The 20106-nt window shown below is 41.5% G+C and overlaps 1 protein-coding gene across 2 annotated transcripts in view; it reads right to left on the minus strand.

Annotated features, from left to right (window-relative positions):
* Positions 1 to 20106, minus strand: part of MYO3B (myosin IIIB) — a 529864-nt gene that overhangs the window by 189944 nt on the left and 319814 nt on the right. For both annotated transcript variants that reach the window (XM_023589485.2, XM_071216296.1), the window contains 2 exons: positions 16023 to 16100; positions 13342 to 13547 (listed from right to left, as the gene is read on the minus strand). In XM_023589485.2, coding sequence (XP_023445253.2) covers positions 13342 to 13547; positions 16023 to 16100 — 284 coding nt within the window. The remainder of the gene's footprint in view (positions 1 to 13341; positions 13548 to 16022; positions 16101 to 20106) is intronic.

The following is a 20106-nucleotide window of genomic DNA, read 5'->3' on the forward strand; positions in this document are numbered from 1 at the left end:
TGCAGAAGGCAAGAAAGTACCTTTATCTTTTTATTTTCAGTACCTTGTATAAAGCTTGTCATATTAGTAGGTCCTTGTACTAGTCAGCCAAAGGGGTGCTGATGCAAAATACCAGAAATTGGTTGGTTTTTATAAAGGGTATTTTTTGGGGTAGGAGCTTACAGATACCAGGCCATAAAGCGTAAGTTACTTCCCTCAACAAAGTCTATTTTCACTTGTTGGAGCAAGATGGCTGCTGACATCTGTGAGGGTTCAGGCTTCCTGGGTTCCTTCTTTCCAGGGTCTGTCTTCTCTCTCCTCTGTGTGTTTACTTCCTGGGGCTATAGCTTAAGGCTTCGGATCAAATTCCAACATCAAAACTCCAACATCAAAAACCCTCCCATCAAAAGCTCCAACTCTGTCCTTTGCCATGCCTTTTATCTGATGCCCTGATTACATGGCCCAATCAAAGCCCCAATCATAACTCAATCATGCCCAGTGATAGCCCAGATTACAAACATAATCCAATATCTATTTTTGGAATTCATAACCATATCAAACTGCTACAGTCCTTATTACACATTTTCTACTGAAAACAGGGAAGATATAAGAAGGCCTGTGGGTTTGTAGCTTGATCTAGTAATGAGATATGTGTTTTCCATCTTGGGTTCATCCATGGGCCACTCTGGCATGAGCCTGAAAGAGTATAAAGCCAAGGTTAAAATTAAAATGCAAAAGGCTTGAAAATAAAGATCAGCCTTAAAAACAAATGGATCCCTAACAAATTCAAAGAATATTAATTAATGGATGTTTAAAGTTGCACTCTGTAATGGGTAAGTTCATGAGTCAACTTGACAAGGTTATGATGTCCAGATGTTTAGTCAAGTAAACATTGGTCTGATTGTTATTCTGAAGCTATTTCATGGATTTAAACCATTAGTCAGTTGATTGAATCTATGGCTTATTATAACTACAATTAACTAAGGAGATTGCTTTCAGCAAGGAGAGAAGTGTCATCCAATCAGTTAAAGGCCTTTAAGGAAGAACTGACGACTTCAGCAGTTAGAAGGAAGAATTTCCATCTCTACTTCAGCCTGCCAGCTTCTCCTGGAGAATTCATCTAAAACCTTCATTACATTTCCCAACTTGCAGCCTACCCTACAGAATTTGTACTTGCCCACCCCCTCAGTTGCCTGAGCCAATTCCTATAATCAATTTCATAATATTTACATATTCTGTTTCCCTAGAAAATCCTAATATACCCCCAGACCCTCTATCTGCAGGAGTATCTGGAGCTCAATTGATTGCTCTCTGTTGGTCAATTTTGGGGTTGTTCTCATGAGGAGGTTTGTGGTTCTTCTCTCTTGGAGTAAAAATCTACAAAAGCAGAATAAATCACCTTTATTGAGTGAGGTGAGGGGATAGAATGGTGTACTCCATATGTTTTGATTGCCTACTATGTGCAGAGCACTGTATTAGGCATGTGGATATATACATAATGACAGATGTGTAGAATTGGCTTTTTAGGAGACGTTTCTCATGAGGGTCCTTTGGGTTTTCGCAAATGTTAAGCAGCAATGATTGTGTGCATCACCCTTGGCATTCACAAGGCTTCTCTACAGATGCCAGAGATCTTGTTATTACTTGGAAGGTGGCTATAAAATCAGGTGTGCTCGTTTGCCAAAAGGGCTGCCAATGCTAAATACCAGAAATGTGGTGACTTTTATCATGGGAATTTTATTAGGGGGAACTCTTACAGTTCCAAGGCCATGAAATGTGCAAATCAAGGTAACATCAGAGATGCTTTCTCACCAGTCAGTTGCTGATGATCCTGGCATGCTGCCATGTGGTAAAGCAAGATGGTGGGTGTGGCGGTTTGGTGTTGTTTATGAATTCCAAAAATAGATTTTTTTAAAAGATCTATTTTATTTCTTTCTTTCTCCCCATTTGTTGTTTGAGCTTGCTGTCTGCTCTCTGTGTCTGTTCATTTTGCTCTTGTCTTCTTTTTTTTAGGAGGCACCAGGAACTAAACCCAGGACCTCCTATGTGGGAGGGAGGTGTCCAGTGTCTTGAGCCACCTCTGCTCCCAAAAATAGATACTGGATTGTGTTTGTAAACTCGTCTTTTCCTCTGGGTGTATTAGATTATATTAGACTTAGAGGTTTTACTTTTACTTTATTAAATAAAGATTAGGGAATTTATTTGACCATGTCATTAGGGCAACTCTGTTTAAGTCCCCACCTACAGCTAGCCTACAGCTGTGGGCTATATAAATGGATGCTTAATCAAAGAGAGGGCAGTAAACACATAGAGAAGAAGAACACAGAGTGTTGAGTTTTGATACTGGAGCCCCAGGGAGAGAGCCAAGCTTTTCACCTGATAGTTTACAATTGACCTTGTAGAGCAAGCAGAGCAGCTGAGCCCTTGGAAGAGAGACAAGCCTTATGCCAGCCTACAGCTGAGATTAGAAGAAGCTGGGACCATGGAGCCTTAAGAGGAAGAGGAAGGCTGAACCCCTGCAGAGATGGGCAGCCATCTTGCTCCAACACTTGGAAACGGACTTAGGTGAAGGAAGTAACTTCCCCTTTATGGCTTTGTGGCTATAAGCTTCTACCCCAAATAAATACCCTTTATAAAAGCCAACAGCTAGCCTACAGCTGTGGACTATTAATATGGACACTCAAGCAAACTCAGGGAAGTAAATGCATGGAGAAGAAGACACACAGAAACAGGAAGAGATATGCAGGAAGAGAGAGTGTTCCATAGACATGGCCCGGGAAGAGAGATGAGTCTGATAGTCTACAGCTGATCTTGTGGAGAGAGCAGAGCAGCTGAGCCCAGAAAGAAATGAGCCCTAGGGAGAGAGATGAGCCCTATGTCAGCCTATAGCTGAGATCAGAAAAAGCTTGGATCATGGAACCTTAAGAGGAAGGAGGAAGGCTGAACCCTCACAGACATCATCCACATCTTGTGTCAACCCACGGCAAAAGATTTTGGATGAAGAAGTACCTCTTATGGTACCTTGAGTTCGACTCTTAAGGGTCTGGTAACTGTAAGCTTTTACCCCAAACAAATACCCTGTATAAAAACCAACAGAGCTCCGGTACTTTGCATCAGCACCCCTTTGGCTGACTGATACAGTGGGTGATCTCTGTCGAGGTCCTGACTTTGCCTCTGGGCTCACTGTGTCCAGGAACCCAGCTCCCAGAGCTCATCTCTTCAGCCTTGAGCTGCTCCAGTGGCCCAGCCTCTTGAAGGCTTTATGCTTCAGCTTTGGCTGCTAGAGATCCTTGAGTCCCTCTCACATATGGCAGGGAAAAGATGACTGTGGCTCTCTTTTCTCTCTCTTGTGTCTCCATTTACATAAGGCTCCAAATAAAGGGCAGAGACCCAACCTGTTTCATGCCTCACTGATGTAATCCAATCAAAAGCCAGCCACCCTCTCCCCACCACCCCCAAGGAATGGATTAGTTCAAGAACATAATCTTTTTCTTTCTGGGATCCATAAAAGAATTTTAAACGACCACATCAGGTAACAGATTTACGAACAAACAGACAAAACAAAACAAAACAAAAAACCCACATCAGAACTAATATGACCTAATAAATGTGGATTTCAAATATAACTCCTTCCCCAATTCCCTAGGAGGCTATATCCCTAAGAATTTTCTTATTGCCTCAAACATTTCAGGGGCTCATTTTTGGAATCAATATAATAGCTTCATTTAAAAATTATCCTTAAATTAGGTGGCAATTTTATCTCTTTGTTGAGTGTGTATATGTTAATTTGGAAATAGCCAAGATTAATTCAGAGCCAAGTCTAATGGATAATCTAGTCAAACTGAGTGTTCTTATAAATCAAAGAAAATAATTGTGTGCTAAGAGCTAAAGGAGCTCCATATGAAAAATATTTTGAATAGTAGCAGGATTGTTGTGACAAATGCAAGGTTGCTGAAGCTACTGACTAATACACAAGTAAGCAGCCTGCTTTTACAGGATACTGCTTTAATATGGTATATTTCATACTGTGTTAGGGAGCTCCAAATGGTTCTGTTCTTGCCTGGAGTGTGAGCTGAGAGGCAGGGAGAAGAGGCTGGAAAGGTGACCAGAAGCCAGATTACAGCATTACCATCTCTGTCCTATTAAACTTATCTCTGTTTGGATTCCCAGAAAAATCACTGTACATGGTAAAGAGAAGAAAGGCAAATTCATTTGAAAATCACTCTATTAACATATTAACCTCTAACAGCATTTTCAAGCTTGGTTAGAACCTTTGAGTATGTGCTCTTGGGTGGGCACAAGGTTAGAGCCTTTTTGATCAACTTACTTAGGGGTTCTTACCTTTAATTGCCAAAAAGTTACTTATGACTTACCTTAAATCTTATGCTCTGATGATCTGGGTTCTACTTTACAATGCAAGTGAAATTTAACCTTAACAGAGACCTTTCCATATGTCTGTCTTATACTTCAAAATAGCAAGGACCAACAACACATGCTTAGAAAACCAATGGATCAAAGAAGAAATCATACGGGAAATTATAAAATACTTTGATATGAATGAAAATGAAAACATACCAAAACTTATGGGATGCAGTGAAAGCAGTACTAAGAGGGAAATTTATAGCTTTGAAAAAGAAGAAAAATCTCAAATCAATAACTTAATTGTACAACTTAAGGCACTAGAGAGAGAAGAGCAAACTAAACCTAGAGCTAGCAGAAGGAAGGAACTAATAAAGATTAGAGTGGGGGTAAATGAGATAAACAATAGAAAAACAATAGAGGAAATAAAAATAAATAGAATTTTATTCTTTGAAAAGAACAATAAAATTGATTCCTTAGATTAACTAAGGAAAACAGAGAGAAGATTTAAATTACTAAAATAAGGAATGAAAGTAGACAGTCCTACTGATGTTACTGAAAGAAAAGTGATTATAAGGGAATACTATGAACAACTGCATGAACAACATGGATAAACTATATGAAAGCCAGACAAAGATAGTACCAGAAAAGAAATCTACAGGCCAATCGCCCTTATAAATAAGACATGAAAATCTTCAACAAAACACTAACAAACTGAATCAGCATCATATTAAAAAGATTATACACCATGGCCAAAGGGAATTTATCCCTGGAATGCATGGTTGTTTAACATATGAAAATCTATCAATGCAATACACCACATTAATATATAATGAAGGAAAAACACCCACATGATCATCTCAATAAATGCAGAAAAAGCACTTGACAAAATTCAACATCCTTTCGTGATAATAACAATCCCTACCAAAACCCTGATAGTGTTTTTTGCAGAAACAGAAAAATCCATCCTAAAATTCCTATGGAATTGCAAGGGGCTCCAAATAGCCAAAACAGTCTTGGTTTCTTTGCAACCAGGAGTTAATTCCTCAACTTATCCCTTTCCTCTATCATTTCACCATAAACTGCAAGGAGAAACTAGGCTGTACTTTCCACATATAGCTTGGAAGTCTCCTCAGCTAAACATCCAAGTTCACCACTTAAGAGTTTTGACTGCCTTCGACATCAGAACTCAGTTTTGCCAAGTTCTCTGTCACTTTTAAAACAAGATTCATCTTTCCTCCAGTTTTTAAGAACACATTCATCATTCTAAGACCTCATGAGTAGTACCTTTAGCATCCATATTTCCATGAACAATTTCTCCAGAGCAATCTAGTCCTTTTCTATCAAGCACCTCACAATTCTTCCAGCCTCTACTGCCCATTACCCAATTCCAAAGCTGTTTCCACATTTTTAAAAAAAGATTTATTTATTTAATTCTCCCTCTCTCCCTGCCCCCCTCCCCCCCCCCCCCCCCCAGTTGTCTGTTCTCTGTGTCTATTTGCTGCGTCTTGTTTCTTTGTCCGCTTCAGTTGTCGTCAGCGGCACGGGAATCTGTGTCTCTTTTTGTTGAGTCATCTTAGTGTGTCAGTTCTCCGTGTGGGCAGTGCCATTCCTGGGCAGGCTGCACTTTCTTTCACGCTGGGCGGCTCTCCTTACAGGGCGCACTCCTTGCGCGTGGGGCTCCCCTACGCGGAGGACACCCCTGTGTTAAACGGGGGAGCCCCACGCGTGGTGCGGCACTCCTTGCACACATCAGCACTGCACATGGGCCAGCTCTACATGGGTCAAGGAGGCCTGGGGTTTGAACCGCGGACCTCCCATGTGGTAGACGGACGCCCTAACCACTGGGCCAAGTCTGTTTCCCCACATTTTTTTTTTTTTTTTTTTTTTTTGGTATTTGCAATAGCAGCATCCTACTGCCAGTACCAAAGTTCATTTTAATTTCCTTTGGCTGCTCAAACAAATATCATGTGATGGCTGGCTTAAACAATGGGAATTTAACTGCTCATGGTTTTGAGGTTAGGAAAAAGCCCAAATCAATGCACTGTCAAGGTGATGCTTTCTCTCCAAAGACTGTGACCTTCTGGGGCTTGCTGCTGGCAACCCCTGGTCTTTTGCTTGTCACATGGCAAGGCATAGGGCAGTTTCTCCTAGTCTCTCCCTTCTTTTCTGTTCATTTTCTGGCTCCTCCCTCTGTGGCTTTCTCTCTCTGTGTCTGAATTTTATTACATTTATAAAGGACTCCAGTAATAGGATTCAGACCCACCCTGATTAAGGTGGGCTATACCTTAACTGAAGAAATCTCATCAAAAAGTCCTATAGTATGGTCACACCTGCAGGACTAGATTAAGTTTAAGAACATGTTTTTTGGGGGATACATACAGCTCCAAACTGTCATAACCATTAAATGGGGAAAGGGCAGTTTTTCAACATGATGCTGGAAAAACCAGATAGCCACATGCAAAAGAATGAAGCTGGACCTTCACCTTATACTATATAAAAAAATGAACTCAAAATGGATCAAAGACCTAATTTAAGAGCTAAAACTCTAAAACATTAGAAGAAAACAGAGGGGAAAATCTTCATGATCTTGGATTTGGCAATGTTTCTTAAGAATAATCCCCAAAACACAAGCAAAATAAAAATTTGATAAATTGGACTTCATCAAAATTAAAACTTTTGTGCATCAAAGGTCACTATCAAATGAGTGAAAAGGCAACATACAGAATGTGAGCAAATATCAACGAATCATATATCTGATGAACTAATATTCAGAATACGTGAAGAATTCCTGCAACTCAATAATAAAAAAAAACCAAACAGCCCAATTAAAAAACAGGCAAAGGACTTAAGTAAATATTTCCCCAAAGAAGATATACAAATGACCATTCAGTACATGGAAAGATGTTCAATATCATTAGTCATTAGGGAAATATAAATCAAAACCATAATGAAATACATTTCAAACCCTTTAAGATGGCTACTATTAAAAAAAAAGGAAAATAAGTATTAGCAAGGACATAGAGAAATTGGAAAATTGGAAGTCTCATGCATTGCTGATGGGAATGTAAACTGGTGCAGCCACTTTGGAAAACAGTTTGGGTAGTTCCTCAAAATGTTAAACATGGAGTTACTATATGACCCAGCAATTCCACTCCTAGGTATATACTTGAGAAAACTGAAGACCTATAAACATTCAAAAACCTGTATGTACATGTTCATAGCAGCAGTATTCACAACAGCCAAAGGTAGAAACAACCCAAGTGTCCATCACAGATGAATAGAAAAACAATATTATATACACATATAGTAGAATATCATTCAGCCATAAGAAGGAATGAAGTTCAATGCTACAACATGGATGAACATTGAAGAAATAACATTGAATGAAATAAGCCATAAACAAAATGTCATATTATTTCATTTATATGAAATAACTAGAATATGCACATTGATAGAGACAGAAAATAGATTATAGGTTGCCTGGGGAGTTAATGCTTAAGGATACATAATTTCTGTGTGGGGTGATGGAAAAGTTTTGGTAATGGATGGTGGTGATGGTAGCACAACATTGTGAATGTAATTAATACTACTGAATTGTACACTTGAAAGTGGTTTAAATAGGAAATTTTATGTTGTATATATGTTACCTCTACACCTGATATCATACTTACTGTTGAGGAACTATATGCTTTTCCTTTAAGATCATGAACAAAGCAAGCTTTCCCTCTTTCACCACTTCTATTCAACAAGATACTGGAAGTTCTAGGTAATGGTACAAGACAAGAAAAGGAAATAAGTACACAGATTGGGGAGGAGGAATAAAATTGTCTTTGTTTGTAGATAACATGATTATCTATACAGAAAATCCCAAAGAATCAACAAAAAATCTCCTGGACCTAATCAGTAATTACAGCAATGTTGCAGGATAAAATGTTAATATAGTCAATTGATTTCCTTTATTCCAGCAATGAGCAAATGGAATTTGAAATTAAACCAATATAATTTATATTAGTACACATATAAAAATGAAGTACTTAGCAATAAATCTAACAAAATACGTAAAATATCTATATGAGGAACACCACAAAACTCTGATGAAAGAAATCAAAGAATTTCTAAGTAAGTTAAGAGATATTTTATGTTCTTGGGTAGGAGGCAATATTGTTAAGTTGTAAGTTCTTCCAAACTTGGTCTCCAGATCCAAGGCAACCTCAACCAAAATCTCAACAAGTTATTTTGTGGATATTGACAATCTGATTCTAAAGTTTCTATATATATAAAAGGCAAAATACCCCAAATAGTCAACAAACTATAATACTGAAGAAGAGGATTTCACCATCTGACTTTAAGACTTACTGTAAAGTTACAGTATTCAAGACAGCCTGGTCTAGGCAAAATGACAGAATAATAGATAAAGGGAATAGAAGAGAGAGCCCAGAAATAGATTCACACAAATAAAAGCCACTGATTTTGACAATGAGGCAAAGGCAAATTCAATAGCGAAAAGACAGTCTTTTCAACAAATGGTGCTGGAATAACTGGACATCCAGATGCAAAAAAAAAAAAGTAAAAAGAAATGACACTGATCTTACATTCTTTCATAAAAATTAACTCAAAATGGACCATATACCTAAATGTAAAATATAAAACTATCAAAGTTCTAGAAGATAACAGGAGAAAATCTGAATGACCTTGGGTTTGGTGATACGTTTTTAGATAGAACACCAAAAACACAATCCATGAGAGAAAAAAGTGGTAAACTGGACTTCATTAAAATTAGAACTCTTGTTCTATGAAAGACACAGCCAAAGGAATGAAAAGACAGATGATAGACTGGGAGAAAATATATGCATAAACATATCTAAAAAGCACTTGAGTCCTGCATATACAAAGAACTCTTAAAACTCAACAATAAGAAAACAAACACTTAAATTACAAAATGGGCAAAAGATCTGAACAGAAACCTCAGCAAAGATAGACAGATGGCAAATATGCATATGAAAAGGTGCTCAACATCACGAGTCATTAAGGAATTGTAAAATAAAACAACAAGACATTACTATATACCTGCAAGAATAGCTAAAATACAAAAAAATTGACTGTACTTAAATGCTGACAAGAATGTGGAGCAACAGGAACATTCATTCATTGCTGATGGCAATGCAAAATTTGGAAGCCACTTTGAAAGTCAGGCAGTTTCTTATAAAGAACAACATAATCTCTTACTATGTGATCCAGTAATCACACTTCTAGGTATTTACTCAAATGAATTGAAAATTTACAGCCACATAAAAACCTACAAAGGAATGTTTACAGCAGCTTTACTCATAATTGCTGTTTTAGTTTGATAAAGCTGCTGGGAGCAAAATACCAGAAATGGGTTGGCTTTTACAAAGAGAATTTATTAGGGGAAAATCTTACAATATCCAACTTGGATATTGTGAAAATCAAGGCATCATCAGAGATTCTGTCTCACCAAAGATCAGCTTCTGGCGATTCCTGCCAAGTAGCAAAGCAAGATGGCGGCTGATCGCTGCTGTCTCCTCTAGGCTTATTTTTCTCCCCAAGTTCAGCTGTGGGCTATCAGGTATATAGTTCAGGTCTTCCTGGGCCTGTCTCTTTAACTTTGGGCTGTTCTGCTGATTCCAGCCTCCGGCCTCTCTTTCAGCCACTCTGGATTTCTCTGTCTTTCTGGGGATGTAGGCAACCCTGGAGTCCTCTCTTTCACTTGGCCAGGTCAAAATGGCAGCTCTTTTTCTATTTCTGCATTCAGTTCTCTGTTTCTATAAGACTCTAGCAAGAGGGCACACAGGTCTCCAATCCTGTGAGCTCAAGGGGGAGAGAGGCCATCCACCTCTCTGGAAGACTTGAAGATTAAGGGAGGCCCAGGAATCTACATGCAATTGCTGAAAATCTTTAGGACATTGACCCTGTGCTTTCCTGCCTTCTTATCATGCAGATGAGTAAACCTCTTTTACAGAAATGTTAGCTTACTTGCTAAATTGTATATTCAAAAGGAGACTAGAACTCAGGTCTCCTTACTAAATTGCACTATTTAATACACTAGTTTTAAAAACAAACCAGTGGACTTTGAACCGAATAGGTTGCTCAATCCTTTAGATATTTGCCAAAACACGTCCTAACGTACATAGTCCTATGTGTTTGCCTCCGTGGAGTCTCTGCTGGACCGTGCTTCAGAGTCCATTGACCATGAAGACAATGAATGCTCACAGTCGTTTTCTGTGATGGTCTCCACAGTTTGACACCATGAGATGTGACCCAGCACTCCAAGGGGCCTCTTTCATAAGGAGCTGAAATCAGATAAAGACTTCCAACCCACCTGGTCTCATTGATGCAATGGTGCCGGGGACACCTCTTCTTCAATGGCCTCACAAAGAGAGGATAAGAAAGGACACTTCCGAGTTATTTTCCAAGCAATTCAAGAATTATGGGTGCAAGGAAGCATTTCCAATTTTGCCAAGTCTGCAGATTTGGGGTGACTCAGGGATTAGGGAAGCCCTTTCCCAAACTACAACCCAAAAATATAATCTCAAGAACACTACCTTTGAGGAGTGCAGTTAGGATTTTAGTTCCGGAGGCCAGAAAAATGCAAAAAGGTAAAGAGTAACATTAAACAAGACCTTATCTTTTATTTACTCTTGTACACCTTGAATAGCCCTGTTCCCAGCCTTTGTTTTGTCTGCATATTTCCTGCTAAGAGTTTACAAAACAGCACCCTTGAATAGGAAGATAAGAAGCACACCTATTTGTTTAATAACATCAAGGGGGAAAACCACTAGCTCATCCATTTTGTTGTTAAGTTTCTCAAAAGGATCAAAATACCAATTATCTTGCTGGCTCAAAATATCTTATATCCTCAGATTTACTGACATTTTGAAACTCTTGTTCATACCTGCCTACTGGCTTTCTGATTACAAACAAAGAAGTACCAATCTGTTTGGCATTTGACCTGTTTTCTTAAATATTTTTATGAATTCAACACCCAGTGGCTAAAAATACTTGACGAGTTGCATTCATGGGGTAAAATAATCTTTTTCTCTTGTTCCACCTCCTAATTTAAGAGGGGGTGGGCTCAAAGATGATTCTTTTTTAAAAAACTATTTCCTTCTCACTTTTAATTTAAAAGCTCTCTCTGCAAGGAATTTGTTGTTGTTGTTGCCTTTTCTTTTCCATGGAATTCTGTCAGGTTTGGAAGCCTTGGTAAAGCAAGCCGCCATACTTAAATGCTATTTTTCCTGGAGAAAAAGTTGAAAACTAACCTTTGGCATAAGAAAGAAACAAACTGTCTTATGGAAGAAGCAGATATTATAATGAATTTTAATTTTAATTTTCTGGACATCTTCAGACAGCAGTACTACTCAGGGTAGTTTGTTGTTAGTGCTTCTCCTTTCTTTGCAAAAGGCTCTGTGACAAGTCTACCTGTCATCCGAGGCAAACTCAGGATGTCCTTATGGCCATTGTGTAGGAAGGGAAACATTTCATTCTTAAGTAAAGGCAGTTTCTGGATTTCAAAAGCTCCTCAGCAATTTACTTCAATAAAAGAGATTGAACACCTATTACAAAGCAGTGGAGTGAGGAGAGTAAAGTGTGGAGTAAAGTGTGAACTCAGACTGCCTGAGTTCAAATCCTAGCTCTACCATATACCAGCGTAGGACTTTGGAAGTATCACTTAATTTCTTTCTGTGCCTCAATTTTTTCACCTGTAAAATGAGGATGACAATAATAGAGCCCATCATGGGAAACGGACTTTGGCCCAGTGGTTAGGGCGTCCATCTACCATATGGGAGGTCGGCGGTTCAAACCCCGGGTCTCCTTGACCCGTGTGGAGCTGGCCATGCGCAGTGCTGATGCGCGCAAGGAGTGCCATGCCACGCAAGGGTGTCCCCCGTGTAGGGGAGCCCCACGCGCAAGGAGTGCGCCCCATAAGGAGAGCCGCCCAGCGCGAAGGAGGGAGCAGCCTGCCCAGGAATGGCGCCGCCCACACTTCCCGTGCCGCTGACGACAACAGAAGCGGACAAAGAAACAAGATGCAGCAAATAGACACCAAGAACAGACAACCAGGGGAGGGGGGGCAATTAAATAAATAAATAAATCTTTAAAAAATAATAATAATAGAGCCCATCTTATAGGATTGTTCTGTTATTCAAATTAGATATATTTTAAAACAGTGTCTAACACATTTTATTTTTTTTAAAGATTTATTTATTTAATTCCACCCCCCCCCCCCCCCCCCCCCCAGTTATCTGTTCTCTGTGTCTATTTGCTGCTTCGTCTTGTTTCTTTGTCCGCTTCTGTTGTCGTCAGCCACACGGGAAGTGTGGGCAGCGCCATTCCTGGGCAGGCTGCACTTTCTTTCGCGCTGGGCGGCTCTCCTTATGGGGTGCACTCCTTGGGCATGGGGCTCCCCTACGCGGGGGACACCCCTGTGTGGCAGGGCACTCCCTGCGCGCATCAGCACTGTGCATGGGCCAGCTCCACACGGGTCAAGGAGGCCCGGGGTTTGAACCGCGGACCTCCCATGTGGCAGACGGACGCCCTAACCACTGGGCCAAGTCCGTTTCCCTGACACATTTTAAGTGTCAATAAATTTTATCTATCATATTACATCATGCAGGCCCTGGATAAGGAGTGGGTTTTTGGTGCATTCACATTGCCAGCATCCTAACCCACTCATGGAAGAATGCCTTCACTAAACCATTGAATATTTGGAGAATCTGAGACCTGAAGATATATAACATATAAATATCTATAGACATTTCAAAAAAAACCCCACATTATCAAAAAGGAGCTTAATCTGTCCTCAAGATCCCTGAAGTGTAGTTGGAACCAGAAGAACACAGTAAAATCAACATTTAAGCAAGGAATGGTAGCGGGTAATGGCCAATTAGATGTTCGGAGGGAAGAGGGCAGGAGGAGCAATCCTGATGCCAGGGGAGAGCTACATTTAACAAACTGTGTTTCCACAGATGCTTGCCTGACCTTTTCACAAACTCCTCAAAGAGGATGCGATGGGAATACCCCTGCTGGCGGATGCTGACTGTCTCCAGGATCCCTGTGGAGCGAAGCTGGGCCAGCACCCTCTCTCGGGAGAACTTCAGGGCCTCTCGGTTGTCATTGGGTTTAATGCAGCGAACAAAGTGCGGCTGTCCGATCACCATTTTGGAGAGCAATTCCATCAGGGAATACTGTGGAAATGCACAGGAACTGAGGTTACCACAAATGTAATGAACAATGGCAACACAGGCCTGCAGGGGCCTCCGGAGCAGCTCCAGGCTTGTAAATGTCTCACAGGCCTCTTGGAGATATAACAGAAAACCAGCACTAGGAGTTGATAATGAGTTCTGATGAGTACTGACAGCTACCTGAAGAGTCAAAAGCATTCTTTAAATATAACCTAGAACCAAGCACGATCCCCATGTGGCAGAAACTTAGCTAAGAACATGTGCTAGGCTGCCCCTGACTTCATCTCCAGAATTATAATGTCGTTCTCTGTTATTCCAAGGCAATACTCCACAAACTCCATTCGTAATCTAAAATGCCCAGCTTTGGGAAATGGACTTTGGCCCAGTGGTTAGGGCGTCCGTCTACCATATGGGAGGTCCGCGGTTCAAACCCCGGGCCTCCTTGACCCGTGTGGAGCTGGCCAGGCGCAGCGCTGATGCGCGCAAGGAGTGCCGTGCCACGCAAGGGTGTCCCCCGCGTGGCCCCCACGCGCAAGGAGTGCGCCCGTGAGGAGAGCCGCCCAGTGTGAAAAAAGAAAGAGCAGCCTGCCCAGGAATGGCGCCACCCACACTTCCCATGCCGCTGACGACAACAGAAGCGGACAAAGAAACAAGACGCAGAAAATAGACACCAAGAACAGACAACCAGGGGAGGGGGGGAAATTAAATAAATAAATAAATCTTTAAAAAATAAATAAATAAATAAAATAAAATGCCCAGCTTTAGGCAGGGGCTAGTTGCTTCTTCAGCCAAAGAACCACCAGAAAGTCTAAGCAATTCCTACTGATAACGAATGGTAATAAAGAGAAAGAGAAGAAAACAAGGGGTTTGGAGAAAAAAGGAGATTGTGATAAAGATTAACTGACATATACCAAATGACTGGTACAGGACTATTATACAAGGATGAGATAAGGACATGGGAAAACAGATGGGTGCTGTGGGGGGGAGGCCTCAGTTGTGTTTCAGGGGCACCCATTATGGGAGCTCTTCTTTTGGACATTCCTTTGGGGCAATTACAAGCCACTCAGGAAATCAGTTCCATTATTTCATAATCCTATGCCCTACTGGATGAAAATGGCATTACCTTTCTTGTCAAGGTACCTTATTTTTCAGATTTAGCATTTGGGGACCTAAGACATCGCTCTCAGCCTTATTTTGAGGATGCCAAACTGCTTGTCATTGGTATATTTCTGAAAATCTATTAGCCAGAGGCTCCTTTGCTGATGGGCACACCCAGAGCTATGAAGGATGACTTCAGTCAAAGTCTCTAATCCTATGGGAAATGGGTTACTGGGAGGATAAGGATACAGCCTCTAACCTAGGGCATAGGACCAGGGCGAGTCTCAAAATAAGAAATACTTAGCAATTAGAAGTGTCCACACATCAGAGTGAAGAAGCAGAGGCTGAATGCTTACCTGCCAGGGATGCTGCAGCAGGGATCATGGCATGGGATGGTACACTGGACTCAAAGACCCCTGGGATTCCTGCAGTCAATATCCCGAGCCCAATTCTCGTCTGGCCGGCCAGGTCAGGCTCCTTGGCTATGGATCCTTCTGGCATTAGCTTGCTTTCTCTGGAGTCTTCTACCTGTGGTGCTGACTCCCAGGTCCTGCCCTTCAGCCTGTGTGGCTCCTCCACCCACCCTCACTACCTCCCACCCCTGCGGACACCCTTCTGTGCCAACCTAACCTTACACGCTATTCTGCTGCTCTCTGAAATCTGTTCCATCTTTGGCCTAACAGCATGTCCACCACGAAGCTGCCTGGACCTTAGCTCCCAGTGGTGGATGATCTCTAAGGGACATCCAAATCTAAGGCTCTATGATTTTAAGGAAGACAAATTTGTGCAAACTGGTAGAAGAGTCTGTCTTATCTTTCCCATATAATGTGTATTTAACAGAGACCTTCTACAGACAAGGTTGTCGTTCAAAGGAACCCTTTTACTAGGTGATAAACCAGGAATCAGGGCAGCAGAGATGGGAAATAATTAGGCCCAGGGAAAAATCTTGTCGTGGGTTAATTCAACTTAGGAAAATAAAGTCAATGGCGACACAGATTCTCTTAATATCTGGACTTGATAAGCCACTTTCTAGAATTTTATTAACTACTTTACCATTCAGTTTGCTGGAAAAGTGGCTGACTCCAGTAGTGTTAAAGCCAAGAAACAGCTCAAATGCTAATAGAATCAGCACAATCAACGGATAGGGCTGATTCCTGGTGGCAGAGATCCCTCTATAGACAGAGTTTCATCTCATCTTTCTGAGATCAGAGAGGGCTGAATTCAGAGGTAGGTGTCCTACTACAATTTTTTTCTCCCTGCTGCCTTCTTTTCATGGCTCTTATTCTTTGTTTCAATGACTCTGTCATATCTGGGCCCCTCGTGAGAAGGCTTGGCAAGTCCTTTTTGGAAGTAGGCAGAATATAGATCAAGAAGCCATACCCGGAAATAAGAAGCCATGGTTTGCCTCTTCATGCTGGTGGTTTCTTCTGGATGTCGTATCACCTCCAGAGTGTCCACCTAGAAGCACAGGCAGAGCCAAACGGTTTGAGGATACACAGGAACCCAATTCATTCTCATCTTTTCCAAATTCTGATAGACTGTTTGGTCTAATACCTGAGGGGCCATGGAGTTTAGCGTAAATTAGTTTCTACTGTGGGGAGAATTTTTAAAGATCCATAAAAGAGGAAAAGAATTTGCACTGTTCTACTGAAGTGACAAGAGCTCACGCTATGAAGTACCATATGGTCTCAGTATAAACCCTCACTGTGTTATTCCAGACGTCTCCATGTTCTAATCGCCCCTGTTAAGTTCTCCAATAAGGAGACATGTGACCAAACTATTTCTTAAAAAACAAACAGAAGACAAAACAGGAAGAGGTCCAAGAGGTGAGGTGATTATAAAGACATGGCCCAAAGCCCAGGTTGCACTGCAGGAAAGGTGCTACCACCCTCCCCAGAGTCACGCCCTGCTGCTGAATCACCTCCCACCTCCCACAGTTCCCAGGTCCTCAATGCAGATGGGAAATTGCACATCAAATTGCTTGGGAACCCAACGAGACACACCTGTTCCCACTCATTTATCAACCTGGGCCGACCAGAGGGAATTGATAAATGAAAACGATCGCAGGTATCAAGAGCAGGCTGTGTCTCATTATTGTAGTTCAATGATAAAAACCCTGCCTCTGCACACAGGAAGTGATTTGATTTGCAGAATGCACAAGTGGCATTTCAGCCATGGCCTCCGCCGTGGCAGCTTCCCATCTGCTCTGCACAGGTGGCGAGGGTGTGAAGCAGGAGCATTTGAACTGGAAGATGCTGCCGTCAGCACGTGTGTTCCACTTGGGGGACTGCTGTCCAGGCAGCCACCCGCCCCCGATGGGGTGAGGATGTCTGCGGCAGTGCTCAAAAAAAGTGAAAAATAGGTGCTTAAGGGAGAGGGGAATAATGAGACTTACCTGGAGGGTGTGTGAAAGATGGGAAGGAAATGCTTTATTAGGGTTGGATAAAGAAGGGGAAAACATGGGGAGCAAGGTCTTCCAAAACAAGAGACAAAACCTAAATAGTGAGCAAGAACATGATGTGAGTGAGGAGGTATTGGGGACAGTGAGCTTTCTTTTTCCCGGCGGCGGGTTGGAAATCTTCCCAAAGCCATCAGTCCATGTATACACAGTTGAAGCAGCTTGCAGGTTCATCATTTTAAAGATTTTTAAATGAGAATAGAAGCGAAAGCTTGTTGTTTAGAAGAAAGGCTGCTCTAACTTAGGAAGGAGAAAAAATAAATACAACAAACCCATCCCATATATGGAAATGGTATAGTATGCTCTCCACAGTCATCTAACAGACGACTAAAGCTCTCCTTCCCACTTCACCCCCATTTGGGGGCCAGGTCTCAGAGCTGGGGAGATTTGGGGCAGAGCAAACACATCAGGACAACAACAAAAAAGATCATAGCTAGGGCCTTCTTTTGGCTGAATTGTAAATTCTAAGAGTTTTCTTCATCTTTTTCTCCTTATTTTCTTTCTCTCCACCTGACCATTGTATGTACACATACACACACACACACACACACACACAACTTGGGAATTTCTCCACCACTTCCTCCTATTTAAAAATCCTACTCCAAAGAAGCATCTCTCTGGAGCGAATGTGGTTCAAGCGGTTGAGCGCCTGCTTCCCGGATGGGAGGTCCTGGGTTCAGTCCCCCATGCCTCCTAAAAACAAAAACAAACAACAAGCAAACAAAAAACCTACTCAGAAGAGCTGATGTGGCTCAGTACAAGAGAGCTGGCTTCCCATATACGAGGTCCTGGGTTCAATCTCTGGCCCCCATAACTCAAAAAAAAAGTATCTCTCATATTGAACGTGGCTTTTCCTCATTCATTTCCCTTCCCTAATTAGCTAGGGGTGCCAGCCCTCACAGGGGGCTCATGGAGAAAGGGCATCTGAAAAGCATATCTATATTTCTCTATTGGTAGGTATTGGTAGATTTACCTATTATCTTCCCTCCAAACATACTTCAGACCCTTGGCATTTGAGAATTTAACAATTTAGTGACCAGAGAAAATCCTTGACAAATACTAATTCTGCACAATTTCAAAGAAATAACATGTATTGTTTTCAAGAGCGGTACATGTTCCATGTAGCAAATTTGAAAAATACAGAATGTAAAGTGCCAGTTTGCACTCCAAAAATTATGAGGCTGGTATGGGTGGGAGGGAGCCCCCAGCTAATGGGTGCTGGTGTTTAACCACCCAGCATCTTTATTTCAACATGAGTCAATGCGCTGTCCATGTAGTTACTTACAGAGTGACTTGCAGGAAGTAAGTAAAAACTTGTTCTTTGTTATATACAACCTGGAATTGCTAATGCTTGTCTGCAGTCTATCAACTGTATTTTTAGTACTTATTTCACAAAATAAATGATAAGCAATCTCAGCATTTTCTAATTTAGGAATTGGAAACTTGTAGGGATGGTCAAGGGTCTCTTAGATATCTGCATACTATACCCACAATTCTCCTGTATACAGTGTGGACTTAAAAGAGGGAATTTTGGACAAAAGACATGAAAGAAGTTGTGTGCTTTTGCCTTTCTCCTTCCATCAAACTGAAGCAGGCTGGTAAGATAGGGAATCAATAGACAGAACTGGAAACTGGCAGAGTCCACGTGGACATCAGTGACCCCCAAGATGGCTTCTGGTAGACCCCCACCCCCAAGATTCTGCCATCCAGAACAAAGACTTCTTCTGCAAGCAAGGAAAAGCCCTGGATATTCCCCAAGGATTTTATCATTGGGTCCTCACTGGGGGATTGATGGGTGGGGTAATCGTCAAAACAGCAAACAGCTGGAACCCCTCCCCTGCCATTAGCAAAGGGCTGGGATAATTAATAGTTTATAAAGCAGACGTGAGGCCTGTGCGTGCTCCGCTCTCTAGCCTCTGGACCCGTTTCTGCCCTCTGCACGCTGCTCTCACCATTTTTCCTCTGCCGTGTGGCCACGCAAGTAAAACCTGGGCATTTATAACCTATAATGGGGAACAGTAGTCTGTAAATCAGCCCTCTTTATCACTTTTCACCTCTTTCCTCTCTACCTGGGACCCCTGATCTGTTATTTTCTCCCATTTCTCTTCCCGCCCTACCTGAATAAATTACTGCCCTGACTCACCCGGCGTGCTCTTGAAATTCATTTCTGCAGCATAGCCAAGAACCTAAATAAAATCCAGTAACAAAACTAGGCAAACTTTGTCTGCACCAGGTTTACTGTGGAACTCCAAAGGCAGCCCAAAAAATCAAAACCAAAAGGACTGCTGTCTGACCTAATAGTTTGTCTTCCTAATTTAGTTTATAGTATTATCATTTAATTAAGGAAGTAAACAAAAATGTCTCCTAGAGACAACCCAGAACATGAATACTACTAGGAGCTCATTTGGCACCGAAAGGTGGGCATGTCACAGGGAAAAAATAGTCCTTTCCAAAGTATTTTAAGTTTCTACCTCAGGTAGGGGGGTGGGAAGAGCTTAGAAAATCTTCTGTTGGCTCAGAGAGGCCACGTGCTATTGAGCAGTCTTGGAATCTGACACACGTGGTGTGGATTCTGGCTCCTCCATTTACTAGCTGTGTGTCCCCTGGACTTGTTATTTAACTCTCAAAGCCTCCATTTTCCTCATTAGTAAACTGGTTTGCAAAACTACTGCCTCACACACACTTAGCATTAGTTCCCATCGTCACAGCCATGCTTGATTAGTTTTAGTTTTGTGATAAATATCTGGGAGGCAGTGTTCTGTGCAATAGCAGTGGAAGAGAGCTGGCTTGTTGGAAATAGATCTTTTTATTTTTTGGCAGAAAAATATTTCCAATGAAACCAAATTCAAAATGATCAGTATTCTGGTATTCTGGATTTAAACAAACAAACAAACAAAAAATATTGTCCAACTCAAAATATCTTCCTCCTACAAAACCAATTTATAGAACAATTTAAGTCAATTGGGGCTGAACGAGCTTGCTTTCTGCCCACAAGACAAATGTCCT

Source organism: Dasypus novemcinctus, chromosome 7 (genome assembly GCF_030445035.2).
Source record: "Dasypus novemcinctus isolate mDasNov1 chromosome 7, mDasNov1.1.hap2, whole genome shotgun sequence".
In the NCBI taxonomy this organism is placed as follows: domain Eukaryota; kingdom Metazoa; phylum Chordata; class Mammalia; order Cingulata; family Dasypodidae; genus Dasypus; species Dasypus novemcinctus.